Raw genomic sequence first — 26241 nt, 5'->3', positions numbered from 1 at the left:
TATAAAATAAATAAGTAACAGGAATTTTGATATCAACAATAAATTAGATGCAATAAATGAACAAATTGAAAATAAATAAATAACACGTGATATTATAAATCTCCACTTCTACCACAATACTCAAGGATTGTGGCTTAGTGGGGGATGCCCTTTTCTCTACCCTGCAACCTCTCTCCCACAGAAGAGACGTTGCGAGCCTATCCTTGTTTTATCATTATTTCCATGGCAGGTGCTTGTCTGAACTTCAATCTCTGGTCCCCCCTCGCCAATCTTTCACGAAAAACACATACTAAATATAATTAGATCCTTTGTAGGCATTAGGACCATCCAGGTTGTCATTGATTGATGTACATACAAACAGCATAACAATGATGCAAGAGTGCTTTGAACCACTTATTTCTGATATTAAATAACCTCCCTGATAATATTGTTTCCGAGATGGGTATATTTGCTGATAATACAATGCTCTATAATATGCACTTGGGAAAAACAGACGTACACAAATCCAAGACAATGGCAGAATCTTTAGTGCTCGTCTGAACACCAATCTCTAGTCCCCCCTCGCCAATCTTTCACGAAAAACACCCGTCTAGCTGAATCCACTGTGAAAAATTTCCCCCACTCTATATCTGTGCCTAAATCAAAACGCGGATTCCATGAACAAAGCTTCTTTCTTAGAATTGCACTCTTGTGGAACTCTGTTCCGTCTGCCTGCTTCCCTCCGGACTACAACTTGGATGTCTTCAAGTCCAATGTTAACAAATTCCTAATGAACCGCCCCCTTAAGTAAACACTTTAGCAAATCTCCACACTAACGTAATGTACTTGCAATAACCCTTATCCCTGAGTGGCTTCCGGGCCTTGATAAGTGGTGATCACTGTGTAAAGAAAAAAAAAAAAAAACTAATGCCCACAGTCCACTTGGAAACACAAACTAGTGGCATCAGTAGACATCACACTAAAATTCCAACTCCAAGGTGGGGAGCCATTGCTCAAACCGACAAGGTACTACAAAAGAGCTTACTAGGAAGTCATCAGAACACATCAGAGATGCCACATGGACCAATATCTTCTCTCTTCCTGCTGAACAGAGTGCCAATGAAACAACTGAATGGTGCAAAGCAGGAATTGAAGCACATGTACCCACACAGAAATATTATAGCAAGCCCCACTCACCCTCATGGTTCACTATAGATTGTGCAGCTACCATTGCACAAAGACAGCATGCACTCTGCCGGTTCGTACATCAATAGTCAAAATAGGCAAAAATTTATAGATGCTAGAAACCATTGTAAGAGAGAAATAACGAAATCCAAAAGAAGACATGCTGAAATAACCAGGAAACGCATAGAATCATAGAAGATAGGAACTCATGATTTCTGGAAAATCTATAATAGTGTAGTGAATAAAGAGCAATCAGTAATCTACTATCCAACAACCAGAATGTTGCATGAACGGCAACTAAGAAGGTGGAACTGCTTGCCTGGTGATTCGCCTCCAACTCCACCTTTGAGCCAACAAACAACTCCCGCCCAAATTTCGCCATGCAGACTGAAGCCACACTTAATGGTCTAAAAAACACCCTTTCTCATGTCTGCAATATCGTAAAAAACTTAGACAGCTCCTAGGCATGTGGGCTTGATCGCATCCCTGCTATACTAATTAAGAAATGCTCAGCTGAGCTAGCCCCCGTACTTTTCAAACTCTATAACCAATGCCTTGCTGAATCTTGCTTCCCTAATAGTTGGAAAATGGCCTCTGTGGTACCAGTGTACAAAATTCTGGTGAAAGGACTAATCCTCTCAATTATCACCCTATCAGCCTTCTCCCCCTGTTCGTTAAAACCTTTAAGATCTTAATCAATCAAGTACTAGTCTACCACCTCACAAAAGCTAATCATCTCTCTGACAAACAGTATGGATATAAGCAATGTCGTTCTACTGCAGATATTTTAACAGTCATCTCTGAACGCATATACGATGCACTGGATAAGGTAAGCAAAGCCAGGGCTGTAGCCTTCGATATGTTTATGGTCTTTGACAAAGGGTTGCTAAAGGAAATTAAATCATAAGGTATAACTGGACATATGCTAAATATAATTAGATCCTTTGTAGATATAAGGACCATCCAGGTTGTCATTGATTGATGTACATACAAACAGCATAACAATGATGCAAGAGTGCTTTGAACCACTATTATTTCTGATATTAAATAACCTTCCTGATAATATTGTTTCCGAGATGGGTATATTTGCTGATGATACAATGCTCTATAACATGCACTTGGGAAAAACAGACGTACACAAATCCAAGACAATGGCAGAATCTTTAAAAAAAAAAAAAAAAAAAAAAAAATGACCTCCACAGGAAGCGGGCCATAAATGGATGGTAGCATTTAATGCTTGTAAGACTAAGCTACTTTCCTTTAACAATTACAATAAACCCCTCCAACCACCGATATCCATGACAAACAGCATCCTACCTGTGAATTATTGCTTAAAACTCCAACTTAACATTCACAGGCAATATGAACTGGAACAAAAACATTGAAGACATTGCGAAGGTTGCTGCAAGGTAGATGGGTTTTCTCTATCGTACTAAAAGATTATTCACACTTTAGAGTATCCTCTACCTCTATAAGGCTACCATTCGCCCATGCACTGAGTATTGTTGCCACATCTGGGCTGGTGCATCTATCACTAGTCTCTCCCTCTTGGACAGGGTTCAAAAAAGCGTCTTCAATCTATTTTTGATTGATACAACAATAAGAGGAATATTTTACTTATGGAAAAACAATAACAAAAAAAAAACTTTATTTCTCTGATGATGGATATTTTGAGACCCGAAATTGATAAGATAACTTTGAATTATAAAAAAAATTAATACGATGCATTTCAATTATAAGCAGAGAAAAAAAATATTAAAGAAAAATATGAATCATTTTTTCTTGTTTTAATAAAATTTGTGCACCTTCAAAACACTATTTATTTTCTAAAGTTGTTTATATATATATATATATATATATATATATATATATATATATATATATATATATACACACACATACACACAGGGTGACCCAGACTCTAATTAGGCCCCGTTTCTTAGTGTTTTGTCCGAATGAAATGAAACTTTGGTCATAACTAGTTTATTATATTCAAAACATCACATCAAAACACTAGGGCCTTTGGCCTTTTTAAAACTTTAATAAAATTTTGTACCACTAAAAACCTTATATATATATATATATATATATATATATATATATTACTGGGGGGTCCTTTTCCCCGGTCGTAAAATACGCTTAAATATGATATTTTAAATTGCTCAGATTTTGTATATATCATTATAGACTTATGATTTCAAAAGTATAAAGAAAAATTTTTGGGTGCCATCAGCTAGAATCAAAATCGACAGCAAAGTTGTAAAAATAAACGAAGATAAATGTACAAAATGTAAAGCAATTTTTTTCAATTTAACCCCTTAAAAACTATTTTAACCGGTTATAGACCCATAAAAGAACGGTCCATAAAAAAAATCTAATCATTTCGGTAATCAGACAATTTGCTGATTAATTGGCCGATTAAATACTTTTCCTTTTCCTATTAAGTTTCAACTATTTTATCACTACTAAGTGACTCATCAGATAGTTTTGAGACATTAATATTACAGATTAGTAAAATATCAATATTTCACTAAATATGCGACACAAAAAAACTATTATTCTATCAATAAAGGACTGCTTTAAGGTTAGTTATTTTCAGAATTTTATTCAAATTCATGCGATATTCACGAAGTTACGACACTGTATTTTTCATCAAGGAATTTCCACTGTCCATCGCTTTATCGTAGGTCTCTTAAAATGTTTTAGTGCAAAAATACAATGTCTAATTATGAAAACTTTATTCTTTAGTATGTTTTTCTGTCAAAGAATAATAAACAAAAGCCCATCCTAGTTGCTAAGCCTTAAATAAATTAATTATTCATCGACATATCCACCATTTTTTTTAATAGCTTTAAACAACCTTTTATCAACCGAGGAAGTCAATTGTTTGATCTGAAAAGGAGCTATGGCTCTGGCGGCATCAACTATTTTCTTCCACAGGGCATCTTTTGAAGTATATTGCTCTCTCCCCGCAAAACCCCCTCTTTTTTATATTAACGAAAGATTTTCAATGGGGTTAAGGGCTGGAGAACACAGTGGCCAGGTCATAAGGGTTTTTCTAATGAATCCCATAAATTCAAGGAAGGTAACGGTCCCCCTAGCAGAATTGGATGGTGCATTGTCATGCATAAAAATCATCTGAAAGCGACATGACAATGGTAGGTCATCTAGCCATGGCGACAAATGGTTATCCAAAAAGGCTCTGTACACATTGCTGGTAAACTTAATACCCTCTGGCACTTACAATGGTCCAACCAACTTATACCCAATGATTCCCGCCTAAAACATGATGCCTCCACCTCCTTGTTGGCGATGAACTCTGTAAGGGGTCAGAGTTCTGTTCAAGTTCCAAACTTTGGCCCATCTATCCGGACCATCAAGAGTAGCACAGGCCTCATCCATAAATAGGACACATTGGAAATCCATTTCCATGTAATTCTCTGCTCAAACCATTCGTTTGTTCTTATTTGCTCAACGGAGGTCTTGGAAGAGGTTTGATGTTCCTTGTCATCTCATTCAATATATTGCATCGGGCCTGCCTGGATCCTAGAGTGATTCCAGCTCTTGCAAAAATGGAAGCACTGGTGCTGTTTGGTTTTCAGTTTACTTTCTTATGAATTTTCTGAATATTACGATGTGAAAGGTTTCTCCTGGTGCCCTTATCCTTTTTGGATTTGGTGTTGGGGTTGTTCACGAATGAAGCCAATGTTCTTGGGTCCCTTTCCAGCTTTGTGGCTAAATTTTTTATGGATAATCCTTTTGCGAGTCCAGTTACAATCTTTTGGTTTTCGATAAACTTCAATCGTTTTTTTGTTTTTTTTTGCATAAAGCGATGGACAGTATAAATTCCTTGATAATAGAAAAAAAATACTAAAACTGAATAGCGCATGAATTTAAATAAAATCTTGGGAAATAATTAACCTTAAAGCAGCCATTTGATGATACAATTTTAATTCTTTTGTGACGTATATTTTGTGAAATATTCATATTTTACTAATCTGCAATAAAATGATTGTCAGAGTTTATTTTGTTTTGTTTTTTTAATAAAAGTACAAAATACAAATTAGAATTTCCAATTCTTAAATGAATATAATCAAACAATTAGATAAGAAAAAAAGAAATTACAAACTACAAAGTAAAAATTGCAATTCTTTAAGTGAATAACTAGAAGCTGCTGCTCTACTTCCTCTTCTATTCATGTTGCTTGCTTCCTCTGCTCTCATAGTCTCCTTAGTATTTAAAGTTGAATACTTTTAAGTTGTAATGTAGAAACATTAGAGTTTCTGCATTCTCGGGACACAGCCTGTTCCTCATAAGTTCATACACATTACCACCTGCACTAAAGAACTTCTTATTCTCCACAGTTGAAGATGGTGCATTTCAATATTTTGAAGCCAGTTTATTCACTGGTAAGGTTTCTTGTGTCTTCTTCCACCACTGAAATGGATTATCACCTCTTGCGAGTAGTGGTAAAGCTAAATAATGATCAAGTTCTTAAGCATAAAGGATTTACTCCTTTTGAGTTTAAATTGTGATTCTTGTATTTCTGTTGTAGTTGCAGTCTCCAGGTTTAACTCGGCTTCTACCTGCTCAAAGTTTTGATTTATGACTGTGGGCTTATTCAAAGCTAATTCATAAAACAGGCTTGAAAGAGATAGTTTTACTTTCATTTTGACCTTCAACAGAGCTTGAAGTGTATCCTGCTGATTCTGCTTCATTATCATCAGTAGAAAATAGATGCAGAATCCAATTCTTAATAGTGTTTTCCATGTCATTCTTTTGAAATTGAAATTTGAATTTGAATCTAGGAAAGTTTGTATTATTTAGATCAGATGAAAATCTTGTTTTCATTGATTCATTGAACTGTTCAACAGATTCCACTAAAGTCAGAAATGTCAAAATTAGATTAGACAACTTTTGAAAGAAACAAATTCAAAGCTAAAATTATAGGTATTATCATCGATATCGGTGAAGTTCTGTGACTGGCTTCTTTGGTGATTTCTTGAAATGAACTCAGGAACTGGACAATTTTTTTAACATTGTTAAGGTAGGAATCTTTTTATCAAGAGCATACATTACAAGAGATTTTCAGTATGTGGTCACATTTTCTAAATAAAGTTGATCTTGTATTTCAGTTAATTTGCTAATTGCTAATGGAAAGTGATTAAAATGAGAAACTATATTTTTGTTAATTTTAATGATCAGCTTAACAGCCTGTTGGGAAAATAATTTATTGAGAGTTGCAATGTATGCATGAAGCATGATAGTGATGCTAAATCACATTCCCTGGCATCAGTAACTATAGTTGCTTCTGAATCCCACAAAAACTAAGAAAATGTTCTACTCATCAAGAACATTGTGCAATTCTTCACGTATTCTCGCACCTGTGTGTGCACTAGGGAATGGAACAACTCTAAGCATAGTTCTGCACTGTTCCAAATCATTTGAAAGCCAATGACCACTGAAACTTAGAAAGGGAGCATTATCTGTTGTCTGTAGTTTATGAAATGCTGTTAATTTCAGCAAGAGACAATTGAGATTTGTTTTACTTTTGCAAATATATTGTAAATTATTTTGCAGTGAAGTACTTTTTTGATCGAAAAGACGCGAAAGCCAAGAAAGTATATATATATATATATATATATATATATATATATATACACACTTTGTAATTTGAACAAAGTTTTGCAATAAGCCTTTTAAATTCAATGTCAGATGTTACAGAATATGGGGTTGAATATCAGAAGCAATCATTTCTCTTATTGAATAATGGATCTATTGTAACCTGTGGTCATTAAACTTATTTTTTGGCCAATATTGATTCTATTGTAGTTTGGTATTTCGCTGGAGGCTCATAGTTTCTGCCACTTGTTCCTGGAATGATTATCCCTGAACATTGTGTTTCCTTTTCTTATCTGCAACTTTTGCTTCTTTTGGATGAATCTTTTAAGATTGTTTAACATATTAGTCGTAAAAATTTTTTGCTGGTTTGCCACCCCTCAATATCGTGGTTCGACATAACTTGCAGACAGCTGTATTAATATTCTCGGGATTGACATCAAAATACTTAGGTTGTCATAACGGTTGAAGGTTGTTAATATTTCATTAATTTTTTACGTATTTAAATTACTTGTGTCTGATATCTAATTAGTAACATATCTCAATAAAATATAGATTATCTAAACCATAAAAATAAAAATATATGTGCAATGGTAGCTAGAGTACAAAAATGAGAAACAAGAGTATGACTGATGAAGAATGCTGTATTTTTGGTTCACACATCGTCACAATTTACAACATGACAATTGACAGTGATTTAAAGTACAAAATAATAATGTCAATGAGTTATAAATAAAATCCAGTCAAAATACTGTTAAAACCCTGCCGCATATATGTCAGCCTATGTCACGGTAACATATATTGAGCGAGTTTCTAACAGTATTTTGTCTGTTTTTTTTATTTATAACTCATTTTCCCAAACTTACCACCTCAAAGAGAGAGTCGGCCGCTATTTTAAATTTTCCAATACATCGGTAAACACTGTATGTTTTTCGAGCTGAATAAACATGTTACATTAAATATAAACACTAAAAACACCTTTGATACATTTATTTGTTCTATATTTGTTTTGTGACAACTTTTTCGAATATATGTGTACAGTAAAACAAACCTTCAATTCGATAGGAAGAGAAAAGAAGGAAATTTTCCATATATTTACATCTATATGCCTCAAATTCAGTTCAGTTGTAAAAGTTTACATGTTAATAGCAAGCCATGCCTGTTATTTGATATTATGGTGCAGACGATGCATTTCTCTTTGGTAAATTTTCACTGGCAAACAAAAAAGGGAGTTAACTTGTCTTCGTTTACAATATAATTAATATTAGTATCATTTATGATAACAAAATTTGTTGATAAATTGACATTAGAAAACCTATTAATCAGTACATCCCTAATATATATATATTTGATGTACGAAAAACATGAAACACATGTAATAGAAGGAAAAGAAATGCTACTAATTACTACAGAATTAGAGGGATTATTGCATTGCAAGGCAAGTGTATTTAATCTAAAAATGCAGATAAATCCCACGATACTTTATGTATATGTTGTGGACAAAAAAAATGAATACCTGCTGTGTTAACAGAAAGGTCCTATTTATAGGCCGTGAAACTTTTGAAAAATTGTTGTTTTTTTTTCTACACGCTGATGAAGCCCAAGTTGTGCAAAATTATAATTGATGAATTATTATATATTTATATGCTAACACCAGGGTCTGAAACAATTATATACTAGGTGTTACAAATAAAGATCAATATTTTGAAAATGATTAAATACTTGTGTGCTTATTCCTTTTAAGATGGTATTTTTTAAGGAAAAATATTTATAGCTTCAGTATCGCACTATTGAGCGATATAAATGGAAACTTTACATTATTTATTCATATGTAATTACTATCCCAAGTAGTAACATTACATATAAACATATAGGTTATATATATAATTATTATTATGACTTTTTAATACCTAGAGACACTATATATATAAATTAATGTCAAAATTATTAGCACTCTATTCTTATTATTCAGTATTTAATAAAATAATTTATAGACACATTTGTCTAATTTTATGTCAAAAGTTTCAATGAACTTTAAGAATAGCATCGAGACACATTTGAATGTATTGTAATTTATCATGAATTACTATAAAAATTTAGAAAAATTCCTTAGTCAAATTTACTGGTATTCTGTCTTAACAATCTATGAACTTTAAGAATAGCATCGAGACACATTTGAATGTATTGTAATTTATCATGAATTACTATAAAAATTTAGAAAAATTCCTTAGTCAAATTTACTGGTATTCTGTCTTAACAATCTATTTCAAATTTCAAGTGAGAAATAACGTAGTAAAAGTTTGAAATATTACATCGTGTTCTGGAATGTTCTAGAGCATTCCCATAAATCCAAAATTATAATAAAATCCTTTAATTAAACAACATCAACAACGCACAGAACAAGATGGTAAAACCAAAGAGCACAGTGTCGAATTAAGAAAATTGTGGAAGCACACAACAGTGGCAGTGGATACAAATCAATCTCAAAGCATTTCGAGGTTCATGTGTCAACAATTCGAAATATTATCAAGAAGCATCTGCAGTTTAATACTATTCAAAATGACGAGGCCGGAAAAAGAAACTTTCACTCCGAGCCATTAGACAAATTGTACAAGAAATAAAAAAAGACGCGAAAGCCAAGAAAGTATTGCAACATTTAAGTGAGCAAGATATTTGTATTTCAGTTTCACCACTGAAAAGTACACTGAAGACGCACACCGACCAAGAAAGACTTCTCTTCTTAATAAAAGACATGTTAGAGCCTAATAACACTTTGCCAAGGAACATATAAATAAAGATTGGACATTTTGCATGTTAATCTATGATCGGATGAGACAAAAATCGAGCTTTTTGACTACTAGGATATGTCTCTTATTTAGCAAAAAAAAAAGTGAAGCTTACAGTCTGAAGAACATCGTACCAACAGTGAAGAATGGTAAAGAAGTCCGTATGTTTTCGGACAGTTTCTCATATAATGGTATTGAGAAATACGTAAAATAAAACCAGTACATTAAAATTTTGAGTTCTTCTGAAATTCTCAATCTTGGAACTGACAAGGTCTTTCAACATGACAACGATTCCAAACATACTGCAAAATCTGTTAAGAACTATCGGTCGGATAATCGAATAAATGTCTTGGAGTGGCTAATCAAAATCCCAACTTGAACCCAATCGAAAATCTCTGGGCTATTGTCAAGAAAAATGCCAATAAGAAGAATCCCAAAAGTTTCGATGAATTGGAAATAATTGTGAAGGTAGAATGTTCAGATATTTCCGTTGATGTTTGTTGAAACTTAGTAATGAACCATTGGAAGCGTCCAGTTGCAAAACCTTTCCTTTTAATTAAAAAGAAAGGTTTTGCAACTGGATATTAGTATGCGGTACCAATAAATTTGACTATGGCTTTTTTATTTATTGCTCGTAATTTTTAAAAAATAAATCATGAAAATAATTGTGTTTGTACTTAATTTTTTTTTTTTTAATTTACAAGACATACAGTTAAAGTTCAACTGAAAAGTTAACCTGCTAGGGATTTCATTTTTATATATTGCATGGATAAGATAGGGTGCCAATAATTTTAGCGTTATATATATATATATATATATATATATATATATATATATATATAAATCGCAGGATATAAATCGCAAAGATATAAATAAAAAACTTACTAAATATCGAGCATTTGTAATCCAACCCTTTTTTTGTAGAATCCATCTTGTAATCCTTTTAATTGTTGAAGGTACATATTAACCTGTTAAAGGAAAAGATACAACATTATATCAATTAGGTAAGAATACAAACACTGACTAATTGAAATTTATTATTATACTAAATGTGAGTTAATTTCATCAAGATGATACCAATTAGATAAGTTACGATCAACTGATCAACATGTATAACTCTATACCCTTTATGTAAAAGGAGTGCTGATAGAATCCCTAGACACAATGCTATCAATGATATTGTCCATTGAGCCCTAGACATTGCTGGCTATTCCCTTGATCCTCAAAGAATTTGGTCTCAGCAGAGGGGATGGCAAATGGCACAATGGCTTGACAGTGTTTCCCTTTGTAAATGGCAAGTCCTTTATATGGAATGTGATTTGTATTGACACTTTTAGGCTCTCATCAGTAACAGAATCGGCAATAAGCCCCAGGCATGAAGCAGTATCAGTAGAAAACTGTAAGCAAACAAAATATCAAAATATGCCGGTCTTTGACAGGTCTGTGTTTCGACTGATAGCCATGGAGACAAGTGAAACGACAGACCCTGTCATACAAAAGTTTGTTAATGACCATAATTAGTTAATAATACGCCACAACAGAGATCATCGTGAAATGAATTAGTTTTACGAGCGCCTCTTCAGCACCTCTCTAGTGCCACTGTTTGTGAAAATGCCTAGAGCCTGCTATTGGTATATCAAGCAGCAAGATATCTGATAAGACCTTCTTGATATTTATATATCCATTTTAAAAACGGACATTTTATCAACAATAAATCTCTTTCTATTAATTACATTACTTTTAAATATTAATATTAATATATATATATATATATATATATATATATATATATATATATAGAGAGAGAGAGAGAGAGAACTCCACAAAAATTGATCCATTAAAATAAATAAAAAATCCACAGAGTAGAATTAAATCATGAAACTTGATATTGTAGGAAAGTATTATTTTACAAGGGAGTCACCACTTATCAAGGCCAACAGGCAACGCAAGGATAAGGGTTAATGAATGTAAGATGACAGTTTAGTAATCCTTAATGGTGTAGATTGGGTAGAACTTGGATTATTACATGGAACGACTCAACAAGAACTTGTTTACATTGGACTTGAAGGCTACCATATTGTAATCAGCCGGGAAGCAATCCAATGGAACAGTATTCCACATGCAGGCAGTTCTAGGAAAGAAGCTTCATTCATGGAATCTTCATTTAGATTTATGCATAGATAGAGAATGGGGAAAATTGTTGTTACAGAGTGTTTTTTTTGTGAAAGTTTGGCAAGGGGGGGGGTACCGTAGACTGGAGCTCAGACGAGCACTTGCCATGAAAATAACAATAGAATTAAAGGTTTTTATTTTTTTTTACACAAAATAAATGAAAGTTAAAGTAATAGTATGTGTGTGCTTTTTTTTTTTAGAAAGTTTTTTTTTTAAGAAATAAACTTTGTTTATGGAAATTCCGTTTTGGTTTATATCAGATAATTTGTTTTCTTTCATTTGTTCACTCACAATAACCGCCAAGTATGTAGCAAAACATACGAGTTTATAAAACATGAGTATATAAGATAAAAATAAGCAGAAAAGTAGAAATTTCTATTAGAAGTTAAAACATTAAAATAACGGCTAACATGTCAGGATATGACGTCAAAGTCAGGCAGTCAAACCTGACATAACAATGAAGGTAGATTCCATGAATAAAGCTTCTTTCTTAGAACTGCACACCTGTGGAACATTGTTCTGTCTGCCTGCTTCCCACCTGACTACAACCTGGATGTCTTCAAGTCCAACGTAAACAAATTCCTAATGAACCGCCCGCTTAAGTAAACACTTCATTAAATATCCACACTAACGTACTGTACTTGCAATAACCCTTATCCCTGAGTGGCTTCCGGGCCTTGATAAGTGGTGACCACCGTGTTAAAAAAAAAAAAAAGGAAAGAGGAAAAATTGTAAGAATTACATATGTCCACGAAAACTGACTTGCTAAAACAAGTGCTTAATTATGTCCGAAACTGTCTTGTAGGAAACTATTATCATCCTACAGACAAACGTAGATCTGATGACTGCAAAAGAAGATGGACAGTATAGGGATATGTGTGCAAAACAGGACACTTTGTTTGTTTGGTCACACTGAAAGAATGGATGAAAGTACTTGGGTTAGTAAATGTAGAATAATTAAGGTAATAGGGTTGATTGGCAAAGGAAGGTCAAGGAAAATAGGGGAAGAAGTTATTGGAATGGATTTGGGAGAAAGAGTTATAAATACAGATCAGGGCAAAGATAGAACTTGATTTCCAAATTAAAAACCTTTGCAAGAAATGCCAGCATGTAAACCGGACGTTAAACTGGATATAAGGAAACGGGTGCATAGAATAGAAAAATAAAAATTAATTTGAGAAAGGATTGATGTAGACTTTCAATCTGGTTTCTCGTTTTCGTTTGAACCAAAAAAAAAAAAAAAACAATAAAATCCAGCTTCATAGATCCAGTTGCAAATTGACATTGGCAGTCCACCATGGATCAGATTGCTTCAAGCGACAAGCAATAACTTTCACAACCCTGACAGGAGATTCTCTGAAGATAACCTCTTCACCCTGGTGGCATTCTGATTGGAATCTTCCTTTGTCGTCTTTAGGACCGCTTCGTTTAATGGAGACATTTATGGCAGGCACAAGAAAACACACAACACGACACAATCGCCACATATGAGAAATACAATAAACTATTTATTCTACAAAATGTATACAATATATACACAAAGACAATTTACACTTGATAATCTTCAAAATTAAACAAATTAACCTAACTAATGATGAGAGGAGGGGGAGTTCCCCCTCCTCTCATTAACAGAGGTACAGAAAAATATGTGCTCACCTCATGCTGTCCAGACGAAAAAGATGCCGATAGAGAAAAGGGAATTCTGGGGTTACATTTCTGTGTATCCCTCCGCCTACAGCCAAATTACCACAGGAGGAGGGTGCATAAGCAACTACCAACTGTGGCACTGAGAAATAGTGCCACAAAAAGGCAACAAATGAATGTTACCTCAGAAAGGAGAGGGTAATGCCTCGGAAGCTAGTCTCTTAAGATTGGCTGTTTACTTGCTTATCATCGCACTAAAATGTCGTACAAGAGCAAAAGGTGTCCACTTTCTACTCTAATTTCTAACAGATCAAGAGAGATGGTTAGGATTGTGCAACTCTTGCTTCAATGTAGATTCCACATGAAGCAACCTTTATATTGTCTCTCAAAACAAAAAGGGGGTTGAATTCATTTATACATGTTCAACTTCTGATCATTATTTAAATAGATTAAAATAACTGATTAGATTTTGCATTTTATTTATTTTGTAAACCTTGAATATATTAATTTTTCAATGAACTCACGTGCCTGTGATATAAATTAGTTGAAGTTTCTAAAGACCAACAAAAATACAATTCTCGTAAAGAGAACGACTTTTTAGTTTACACGTACTATATGTTTTCAATTCTATAAAAGAACAAATCCGTTGCATGAAGACATTTTCTAAGAAGCAAAGCTGATTTTATTGGCGCCAGGTTAAAAAGAAAATGTTGAGCGAGATACTTCCAAATGGAAAAGAATCTAAAAATAAGATTTTAATTTTTGAATAAAAAAGAAATGCTGCAATTAAAATAAAAAAGTGGATTTATTTGAAATTTGATTTTGACATGAAAATGTCATAAAATAAACAAACAGAGACTTCCTGGAAGTTTCCCTTTTAAAACAGCTTGAACAAAAACTACATTATATATATATATATATATATATATATATATATATATATATATATATATATATATATAACAGAACACATGTATGCATTTATATAAAATATATATACAAAAGATATGTATATATACACAATATAAATATATACATATAATTATACAATTATATATCTACTTTCAATATAAATATACAAAGTATATATATATATATATATATATATATATATATATATATATATATATATATATACACACACACATGTATACATATACACACAATATAAATATATGTAGTATATATACAACACACATTTTATTATTGGAATCCTTTGAGATGAGTAATTTTTTTATTTGCGGACTGTTATCCTCATCTTCATAGTTCTTGTTTCATGACGTTTCCGCCAACTATCTCTCTGGCCTTCGTCAGGTAGTTAACCACGACGGGATAGGAATGCTGAGTCTCTCAACTGTATCCTCAATAATTACTGCCTTGCATAGCTGTCGTCTCACCGTGTTTTGGCCAACTAATCCTCTGGCCGACTTTGTGTAGGATTGAAACTGCTACCTTCAGATAATGCTCACATGGAACCATCAAGATTCAACACCTCTATCCACTCCGCCATAGGCCCCCAAACAACTATGAAGATTAGAGTAACAGACGTTGGGCGAACCTCCACGGTTTTCCCTTCGTATAGTTTCTCTTTGTACATAGCTCTCTAAATTCTCACTGACTTGCTTGTGCGTTTCTTCTTTGCCAATTAAATGGATGAATGAATGAATTCGCAAATAAATAAATAAATAAACACACACACACACACATATATTATATATATATATATATATATATATATATATATGTATATATAAGAGAAACAAAATTAAAACTAAGTTGAAATTTACAATCAAAATTTATTGTTCGACTGAACACTCCAAAACTCAATTTACAAAGTCCTTATTCCGCAGAGTTTCAATGAATGCTATTCTTCTCATCAGAGGACATAAAGAAATCAGCAAATTATATTTGTAGCAATGCTAGAATTTGCTGATTATGGCATCAAGTGAAACTGCAATTTATTATAGTCATAAATTGGCAAGAAAACAAGTGAAAAAAATGTTGGATATGTAAAAAATAAAAAAAAAGTGCATATAATATTTTAGTTTGTATGAAGATTCTCTCAAGGTAAGCCGAAAGGCGAAAATAATTCTTTAGAGAGAATGAAGTCCAAAATTACATCCAGTATAATGTTAATAGTCCGGTTGGAAAGTTTTCAAAACAGCTGAAATAATGGAAACTTTTTTTTTTAGCAGTGATAGGACTAAATATTTAGAAAGAAAAAATAGGGGCTCCTTCCTCTAACGATGTTGCAATTGTGAAGGTGTTGCTCGTAGGATGTAATGTAATATTTTATTATCATGACTAAATGTGCCTGAAATGGTGTTCAAAAGCTACATAAGATAGTTGCTATTAGCCTAGCTGTATTAAATTTGTTGTTGCAAACTTACAATATTTTTTCCAGAGGGGAATTCCTGCAGCTACTTTATTAATATAGAAAAAGATAGATAGAAAATATATACAACATGCACATGCATACATATATGTATGTAACACGTATATGGAATGCTAAAAGATTAAATTTTTCTGAAGCATTATTAATCAAAATATTTCAACTACCCACCAGCTATTTTTTTATATAATGGAAAAATTCTTTCAGCTCATGCTTAATTCTGTTCAAAAATAAATAATATATATGTATATATGTTCAAATATATAAAATAAAGTTACAGCATATAAAATAAAAACAGAAATCATTTAGATCTAAACATTTTTTCAAAGAAAAATATGCGTATAAAAAAAAAAAAAGAAAAGAAATTGATTTTGATTTTTACCTTTACAAAGGTGAGCATGGGAAACTAAGCTATTTTTAATTTTAATTATGCATTCCAGTTCTAATATATATATATATATATATATATATATATATATATATATATATATATATATATATGTGTGTGTGTGTGTGTGTGTGTGTGTGTGTGTGTGTGTGTAATATGTATCCGTAAAAAAAGAGAATTTATTTTATTTTTTATATATCTTTTTTGTTTAGTAAAATTAAAACAAAGCAAAAGTAGGAAATAGAAATTTTCAGTAAATTAGAAAGAGTATTTGTGCACAAAATAAAAGAAAAAAGTCAATTTTACTTTATGTGTACCTTAAAATAAGAATGTAAAACGTATTTGCAAAAAAAAAAAAAAAAAATACAAAGTAAATGTTATCCAAAAGTTATTTTTTTTTTAGTAAAAGTTTAAACATTTGTTACGCATATGTATGTTAAAAGTGTTAATACAAATAAAATGGATGACTATTATTTAATTGGGATTCATTATTGAGATGAGTATTATTTATATTAATTTTATTTATTGCGAACTATTATCCTCATCTTTTATTAGTTGTTTCACGACGTTTCAGCCAACTATTCCTCTGGCCTTCGTCAGGTGGTAACCACGATGGGATAGGAACTCTGAATCTCCTAACTGCATTCACTGCAATTACTGCCTTCCGTAGTTGTTGTCTCACCACGTTTTGGCCAAGTAAGCCTCTGGCCGGCTTTGGGTAGGATTGAAACCGCTATCTTCAGACAATTCTCATCTAGAACTACGGTTCCAGGTGAGAATTGTCTAAAGATAGCAGTCTGCATTGAAGATAGCGGTCTGAATTGCCTGCATCCACTGCAGTAATTGTAGTGGATGCAGTCAGGAGATTCAGAGTTCCTATCCCATCGCAGTTACCACCTAATGAAGGCCAGAGAAATAGTTGGCCGAAACGTTGTGAAACAGCTAAGAAAAGATGAGGATAATAGTCCGCAATAAATAAAAATTAATAAATAATACTCATCTCATAATATAGGATAGGATTGAAACCGCTATCTTCAGACAATTCTCACCTGGAACCATAGAGATTTAACGTCTCTATCAACTGTGCCACAGGCCCCGAAATAGGAAATTCGGAGTTCCTATCCCGTCGTGGTTACCACCTGATGAAGGCCAGAGGAATAGTTGGCCGAAACGTTGTGATACAACTAAGAAAAGATGAGGATAATAGTCCGCAATAAATAAAATTAAAATGGATGAAATTTAACTTCTTGCTAAGGACAATATTTAATATATATCTGGGCTTGTGAAAAGTTATTTAAAGTCAAATTCCAACAAGTTTAGAGGCAAAACGTTTAATTTTATTTTTGTCACCTTTTTTGTAAATATATTGTTGCAATATTTTGGATGTGTAATGGGGTAGATATTTATTTGCTGCCCACATCAGCAAAATGTGGCACAAGGCCGGAAAGTGGGAACCCCGCAGGCTCCCCTAAAGAAGGGGCACTCCTGCAATTTTAAAAATTGCCTGAGTAACCCCATCGGCATTCCCCGGTCAGGGCGCCTCAGGCAGCAAGCAATAAACTTGCCCCACCGGAAAGCCCGGTGGCCAGGCCTGGGAGGGTGGACCTCCTAGGTATTACCCAGGCGGTGTACCTCAGTCCAACAGGTGCTGGGCCGGTTCCCGGCCCCTCACCTGTTGGGCTGAGTGTCAAGTGACGAATCCTTGACTTGTACTACCCTGTCTCCCTGCAGCCGAAGCCGCTAGGAGACACATCCCATCATCCCAAGAGAGCAATGGGGTATTATCCCACACAGTCGGACGATTCTATTTATAAACAATGCTGCTAGGAACTGACGAATCGAATTAATTCACGTTCTACTACCAACCAATCAGAAAGCAGAATTGCTTCATAAATATTAAACCTTTTCTGTAGCAATTTCGCATGTTTTTTCCATCTTGACACGGTAAGAATATTTTGCTCTGTGGAACTGTCTACTGCAAACCAGTCACCTCTCAGGACTTGTGTGTAACAACGAACCATCGGAAACTGTTCTGTCTACTGCAAACCAGTCACCTCTCAAGACTTGTTTAGAACAACGAACCATCGGAAAGTGTTCTGAAACTAAACATGGCTCACACTTCTAGATATATCGGTGATATTTTGTTCTGATGTAATTTACAATAATGAATTTCTTTTTACTTCATTTCTTATGAAATGATATTCAATATCTATATGCTTAGATCTTTGGTGAATTACTGCGTTCTGCGCTAAGACTATGCTGGCTTCATTATCACAATTACTACAGGAGTTTCAATTAATTCTGGTTCTAAAACAGTCTTTAGAGAGATACAATCTGTTGCTTTTTAGATTTCGATTATTTGATAGTCTGAAAAAGATATTTTTTTTCGATCTTCATCGTTTCCCCAATCTGAATCTAAAAACCGTTCTAATTTAAGGGGACTTGTCGATTTTCTAAATACTAAATGCTATTCCCTAGTTCCTCCTAAATAACAAAGGACTTGCTTGGCTTTGTTTAAAGCCTTCATTTCGGTCCTGATAATTTTGTTATGGTGTAACATATGTCGCGTCTCGTAGCAGTCATTAAGTATATAAGGCTTCGTATTATCTCTTGGTATAGTTTATAGTCAATTATTTCAGATTCTTTGTATTTTTATTAATATCATTTTCGACCGGTGTAGAGCGTTTTTTTTTTTTGCATTCCAAATTTTAATTGTATTTTGCCAATGAACTTCGATTGATTCATTTTAATAATTCCTTTTTCCTGAGTAAATCAAAACCATATCTTGCCAAGATCGGTAATTTTGAATTCTTTATTTAATCTGTCCTTAACATTGGTTACCATTATGTATCAATTTGATAAGATTAAAATGCTATCGACCAATAAAACTAAAATCAGTAATTTATTGTTTTCGTTTAGGATATACAAACAGGGGTCCACTGGGTATTAAATTGCTGTTCAATCATATAATCATGAAATACTGTATTCCAGCATCGACTGCTCTGCCTCACATCATACAGTGATTTGTTGAGCCTTCACATGCAACTTTTATTTTTCATTAAGAATCCCTCTGGAGGGGAAATATAGATTTTACAGTCTATTGGGGCATTTAAATAAGCATTTTTACGTCCATTTGATGGATGTTAAGGTTATATTGTGATGCGATTTGTAATAAAATTCTGAAAGTCAGTGAAAGCATAAAAATATTCCATACCGTAAATCTGAAAGTATCCTTTAGCAACAAATCTAGCCGTTACTGTTCAACGCCTGTAGTCTTTTTTGTAAAGAACTCATCAAGAAGAAATGACATGTTTACTCTTTGTGAGAATAGGTATTATTTTCTATTAAAGCATCTATTTCGTTTTTCATTGCTGACAATGTCTTGAATTAATTGCTTCCTTAAAGCTTTTTGGCATACCATCCATGGAACAGCAATAGTCAACTTGATAATCTTCCAAATTGTCGTCTACAAAAAAAAAAATCGGGTCGTCTTCTACTCCTTTTAGGGTAATGATCCGATGAATTTTCAACTTCAACATCAGCATCATCGCTGTTATCATTACCCTTGTCAACAGCAACCTAATTTGTTTTATGAATTTGAGGAAATATGAGTTCATCTTTTCATATGATGGATTTTCGTTTTTGAAATTAAATGTGTCTATTAATTTTACATATCGGATTTTTTAAATTTTATTTTTCTCTGAAAAAAAATACTAAGTGTGCTGCTTTTATCATATCTAAGGAATATACCACGACCGGTTTTGATATTTAATTTGCTTTTCTTATCTATAAATGCGAAGCAAGTTGAACCAAATACATACATTCTGTTTAAATTTGGTTTTCTACTACAGAAAAACTTCATATGGGGTTTTAGATAGTCTTTTGTTAAAGGACCAGTTGTGTGTATATATAGCAGCTATAGGTGCATATGTCCAGAGGTTTTGAGGAGTTTTGGTTCAATGAGTAGACATGGTGCCATTTCAAAAAGTGTCCGCCATGATCTTTCAGTAGTAGCATTTTGATGAGCTGAATTAGGGGCCGAGTTTTCGATTTTATTAGTGAATTCTGTACCACTGTCAGAGCGAATACACTTTACTGCATCGTAGGAGGGGGGCATGTTTGCTAAATATTTCTTAGTTTCTAGCAAGGTATCTGATTTGTTCTTTAAGAAATAGACTATTATCTACAAATTTAATGCATAACTGAAGTTTTCTTTGCCCATCAGTTCCACAGGACCATTCAAGTCACAATGTACCAGGTACAGGATATTCCTGGCCTTCTTGCTTGGCATCTTGTTTTGGTACTTTGCCATTTTACTTGTGTACAAACGTCGCAGTTTGTCAAGGTTTTTGAAGTTTTATTTTCATTCCATCAACCACATTCAGCAACTTTTTGATATCTGGAATATTGCATGAATAAATCATGTTTAAATAATATAGTTTTCCATTTTCTTTAATATCGAATACAGTTCCATTTGGGTACACCTGTTTTAATTTATTGGGGCTAAAGTATATATTTGCACCTTGTTTAGTGGCGGTTTGTACAAAAAAAAAATTGTTTCAAATTTGGGATTAGTAGACCATTTTCCAGAATACAGTAGTTGAGGGGCAAAAATCAGAAGCTCACAGTATTAATGCCGGTGTCCCTCAGGGATCCATCCTGGGCCCAACTCTTTTCCTGATCTACATTAATGATCTTCCAAATCATATCCTTACATCATTTGTAGACATTTATGCTGACGACACTACCATTTATGGTACCACATCTAAGACAGTGAACGAGCAAGTTCTCTCCAATTCTCTCTCCTCTGATCTTGAGCACGTAGTACAATGGGGAAAGGAGTGGCTGGTTACTTTTAATGCATCTAAAACCAAGCTTCTCTCTTTACATCATCAACATTCTAATCCACATTTGTCATCAATTGAAATGAATGGCTCTCGTCTTCAGGAGGCCTCAAGTTTTGACAAGCTTCTGGGCTTGACCATTACTCCTGATCTTAAATGGAACACGTATATCAAATCTGTTGCCAAGGCCGCTGGAAAAATGGTGGGATCTTTCTATCGATCCAGTAGATATCTCACTGCTGATGCTATTCTCTATCTATATAAGAGCCAGGTACGTCCAAGGATGGAATACTGTTGCCACATCTGGGCAGGAGCTGCTAGAAAGGACTTGGCCTGCCTTGATAGAGTTCAAAATAGACTTCGTAGCCTCGTAGGAGATGTCCTTTTCTCCTCCTTGCAATCTCTATCTCACAGAAGAGATGTTGCGAGTTTGTCTCTGATGTATCGTTATTTTCATGGAAAGTGTTCAACTGAGCTTCAATCTATGGTCCCCCCTCGCCAAACTTTCACAAGAAACACTCGTCTAGCTGTAAACACTATCAATAATTTCCCCCACTCTTTATCTGTCCCTAAACCTAAACGTAGATTCCATGAACAAAGCTTCTTTCTTAGAACTGCACGCCTGTGGAATTGTCTTCCGTTTTCCTGCTTTCCGGCTGACTACAATATGGTTTTGTTCAAGTCTAAAGTAAATAAGTTCTTGATGAGCCGTTCCATATAAGTCATTAAATTTACCAAATTTTCATTACTAATGATTACTATATTGACCAACTTCTACTGTACACTCTTTAACCCTTATCCTTGAGTGGCCTCTGGGCCTTGATAATGTGGTGATGCCTTTGTAAAAAAAAAAAAAAAAAAAAAAAAAAAAAAAGAAACAAGGTTCACCTTTATTATTCTTAAGCAAGATTTTAGCATCGCCGCTCTTCAAAATGACATCGTTTACTCGACTGCCATTGGCTAAGTTAGGATCAAACTTGATGAAATCCGACTCCTTCATAATTACATGTGCCATGCACCACAATCGACAATAAAGTTGTTACTGATTGTTGAAGCATCAAACGTACGTGAAAATAAAAATGTATGTTCGCTAATGGAGCTCTCCACATTTTAATGGAGTCCCCTTTGAAATTTTTGTATCTACATTGGAAACTCTTCTGATTGAGTCATCCACAGTTGTAACAAATAATGTTCATCCTTTTCTTAAGAGAAACATTTTTGGAAAAGTTGTGTTTTGTATTCGAGGTATTTTTAAGTGGGTATTTTTAAATTTCATATTTGTAGATTTGTTTTTTTCTCTCTGATCATTTTTTCAGTTTTCTCGTAACTCTTAAGTGCTACCTTAAATTGATTAAAAGTTATGGGTTTTTCTTTCGGAGTTATCACAGTGGTAAATGGCTTAAAATCACTCGGCAACACTTTAAAAACCATGGAGATTAACAGACTGTTGTTAATAACTTCGCCAGACAATTTTAATGAATTTGCTATAATCTGTAATCGTCTCGGCTTCCATTCCTTTTAGAGATGTCGGTTCAGTATATAAAGAGGGTTTCCTTTCAATAAATAATGCCTTTTTAATATATTTAAAGTTCAAGACTTCTCGCATTACCAGAGATAAACTTCTGCATCTAAGCACTGTATTAATTCCGCAAAAGCAGTTGCATTCTTTTCAATAAACTCAGGATCGTTTCTTTTTTCAGGTTGTGCTTGAATTACCTTGTGTAACTTTTGGATTGTAATATCCTAAAAACTTTACTTGCCATAATTCAAATTTTGATTCTAATCCATGAAAGTAGTCACTGCTGGGCCCATAACCCCTTGAATTGGAAGCCATGTTTAATTTCAGAAGAGTTTCCGATTCTATATAAGTGCTGGATATGAAGAATTTTCAGTGGGTCGCTGTTCTGTACAAGTTCTGGACTTTATAATTTTTCAAGCAAAGAACAAAAGATCCTTCTCATGTCGACAAAAAAAATTATGTGCTGATATGCTAAAAGATTACATTTTTATGAAGCAATTCTGGTTTCTGATTGGTAAATAACAGAAAGTGCATTAATTTGATTCATCAGTTCCTATTATCATCGTTTATAAATAGAATCTCCCAACTTTCAGAGAGCATACACCATTATTAATAAAAAATATTGCAACATATATTACTTACCAGCAGGATAACCCGCTGTTGACCGGGATTGAATAAGGATCAACGAATGTTTCATGCTCCAATATTTTATTGTCATCAAAATTAATAAACTCACCCATTTTTCAATCAAGCCAATTCATTGCTTGCTCTAGCTGGGAACCCACCGTGGTGCACTGGAAGGAAGCTTCATATGCCTCCCTGCAGTGACAGTTCACAATACATTATAGTTTACATTGCACTGTAGAGAACCTACTGTTGATATTATAAAATTACTTTTATATAATGAGTTTAATTAGAATTTAAAATGCAAAAGTCAAGTATCATGGTTCAGTTGTATTCTAAACAGACACATGTTATATTAAAGGGCCTACTGTTGATTTTATACGCCGGGCCTTTCTGCTTGTGTGGTAATAAAACTTCTCAAAATAACTTGTGATGTTAGGCTGTATAATGCTTTAACTTAAGTGAAAATCGCCTGTTCCTTCTTTAATTAAATTTTTCGATTATCGATACTTATCAAAGACATTTTGATACAAAACCTATTTAAGACTACTGCTGGGCACATGCAGTAAATTTGTGAGACTTCAAAAAAATCGGACCAGCCGTTTAGGCGTGCATAGGGATTGAACTCTCTCTTACACACACAGTTCCTTTTATATAATAGTAGCGATAATAAATATATTTTACACACATATTTATATATATATATATATATAAATATATACGCAATATAAATGTATAATATCTATTACAATATATATATATATATACAATATAAATGTATAATATCTATTATAATATATATATATATATATACACACACAATATAAATGTATATCTATTATAATATATATATATATATACACAATATAAATGTATATCTATTATAATATATATATATATACACACAATATAAATGCATAATATCTATTATAATATATATATATATATATATATATACACAAAATATAAATGTATAATATCTATTATGATAATAACCTTTATGTTTATTATATATATATATATATATATATATATATATATATATATATATATATATATATATATATATATATATAATACACACAAAGGTAAAGGGACAAAATTTGATTGTAATCACCACCGTGGCATAACACTTCTTGAATCAGCACGGAAGGTGCTGGAAAGAATCTTGTAAGATAGACTTATTGAAAACATTTGTCCGTTAGTTGTTCCTGAGGTGCAATGTGGTTTCACTGAAACTAAAAGCATTGCGGATATAATGTTCATTGTAAAGCAGTTGCAAGAAATGTATTGAACAATAGATGCCACTTTATCAGGTATTCGTAAATTTTACAAAGTTGTTTTACACCATGAACAGTGAATCCTTGTGAGTAATTCTTGGGAGGATTGAATGTCCTACTTTTGTCAAGATGTTTTACAGAAATATGAAGGCTCATGTTGTATTTAATGGGCTATTATCTGGCAAGTTTATGGTTGATAATGGCATGAATCAAGGGGCTATTCTGGCTCCAATTCCATTCTCCATTTACTTTGCAATGCTTCTTGCATACGCACTTAATGATTGCAATAAAATTATTATTATTATTATTTTTTATTTGTGTTGCTATGGCAGACTTTGTCCTTGTTTATGGTGCTACAGCCTGGACACTCGCCAAAAAATTGGAAAGAAAACTAGATGGCACATACACTCCTATACTATCAACAGTATTAAATTTATCTTGGCAAAATCATCCCACGAAGCAGCAACTTTATGGCAACCTACCTGCCGTAACTAGTACCATTATTGCAATAAAGGTGTTTTCCTCCACGAAAGTGTGGTGTGATTGTGGCATTTCTGCCAAAACCAAGATTAATGTTTACACGATCTGCATAGTTTCTGTTACTTTAATCATCACAGTGTTGGCACTTAAAGAGAGATTCCACTAAGAATTCCTCATTGAAGCAACGATCATGAGGAATCAGTTATGTTGAGCATATAATTGAGATGAAGAATGTAAGGCTATTTAAACAATTGTTTGATGGTGAGCTGGAAAATGTCCTCAGCACGGCCCAAAGAGGCATCTCAAAGAGTGCATAAAAATCAATCTTAAGATACTTGTTTCAAACTGGAAAACACCAGCGAAATGTCAGCCCAAATGGAGAAAGCTAGTTGGACATGGAACTGAAGTTCAGGTCAAGAGAAATCTTAGGAAAGTTACTGTGTCAGTTTTACATAATGAAGTAAACAATTGGAAAGATGAAGCTTTTGATTGGATATTCGTCATCAACAACAAAATATCACATGCTGTAGACAAAGGAAGCATAAACCTCCCATCTCGACGAGAAAACACTTATGTCGTCTTGTGTTATGCTGATTAATTAGACTATTTTTCCCATCTTGGGTGTTATTAGCACAACGTTTCGGTCGTTGCAACCTGCGACCTTCCTTGGGTGTTGCAAACATGCTTCAATTCTTACTAAGGAAAAAGAAGGTTGGCTCTGCATTACAAGAATTTGAACCGTTTGTTTGAGGGTGGGTCCGTAGATCATAAAGACGATTCAATCATCAGGGGTCTCTAAGATATTTGTTAAAAGTGTTTCTATGGCTCAAATTTTCGACCGAAACGTTGTGCTAATAACATCCAAGATGAGAATTAATCAACATAACACAAGCATTCACATTTCATCTCAAAAATTCAGAATTGCACTTGAAGAAATGCAAGACATCAGCTGAACTACAGAAGCAGTTGATTGCACATGAATAAACTACTCCACAAATACATTCAGCGAACACTGTTTCAACATTTTACTTTGTCACATATGTGTCAGACCATACAAGTCATCTGCTGACCTGAAAAGTTTGGATATCACTAACAATTCACACAACAACTACAGTGAGAGTGGTGATGAACATTGAAATGGTGAGCATCTGTCAAGATGAAATGACATTTTCTCCCTTAAACTGTCGAATCTGTAGCAAACCTAAGAGGTCATTCCTATGCAGATATTTTGCACTTACAATTCAAAGTTAATACTGCAGCATCTTCTCAAGCTAAAATACACACATTTCCTCTCCATTCTAAAACAATTATAATAGGCCCTCCTTGCTT

The 26241-nt window shown here is 33.4% G+C and overlaps 1 protein-coding gene across 1 annotated transcript in view; it reads right to left on the bottom strand.

The window, feature by feature from the left end:
- The window catches only part of LOC145292241 (putative aminopeptidase PLBD2), a 351318-nt gene that overhangs the window by 143609 nt on the left and 181468 nt on the right, over positions 1-26241 (bottom strand). The window contains exon 3 of the mRNA XM_080138585.1: positions 10455-10537. Coding sequence (XP_079994711.1) covers positions 10455-10537 — 83 coding nt within the window. The remainder of the gene's footprint in view (positions 1-10454; positions 10538-26241) is intronic.

Source organism: Euprymna scolopes, chromosome 1 (assembly GCF_053919585.1).
Source record: "Euprymna scolopes isolate OS-2025 chromosome 1, ASM5391958v1, whole genome shotgun sequence".
NCBI lineage: Eukaryota > Metazoa > Mollusca > Cephalopoda > Sepiida > Sepiolidae > Euprymna > Euprymna scolopes.
Note: the sequence above shows the minus strand (reverse complement) of the source record. Positions and strands in the feature narration are given on the sequence as shown.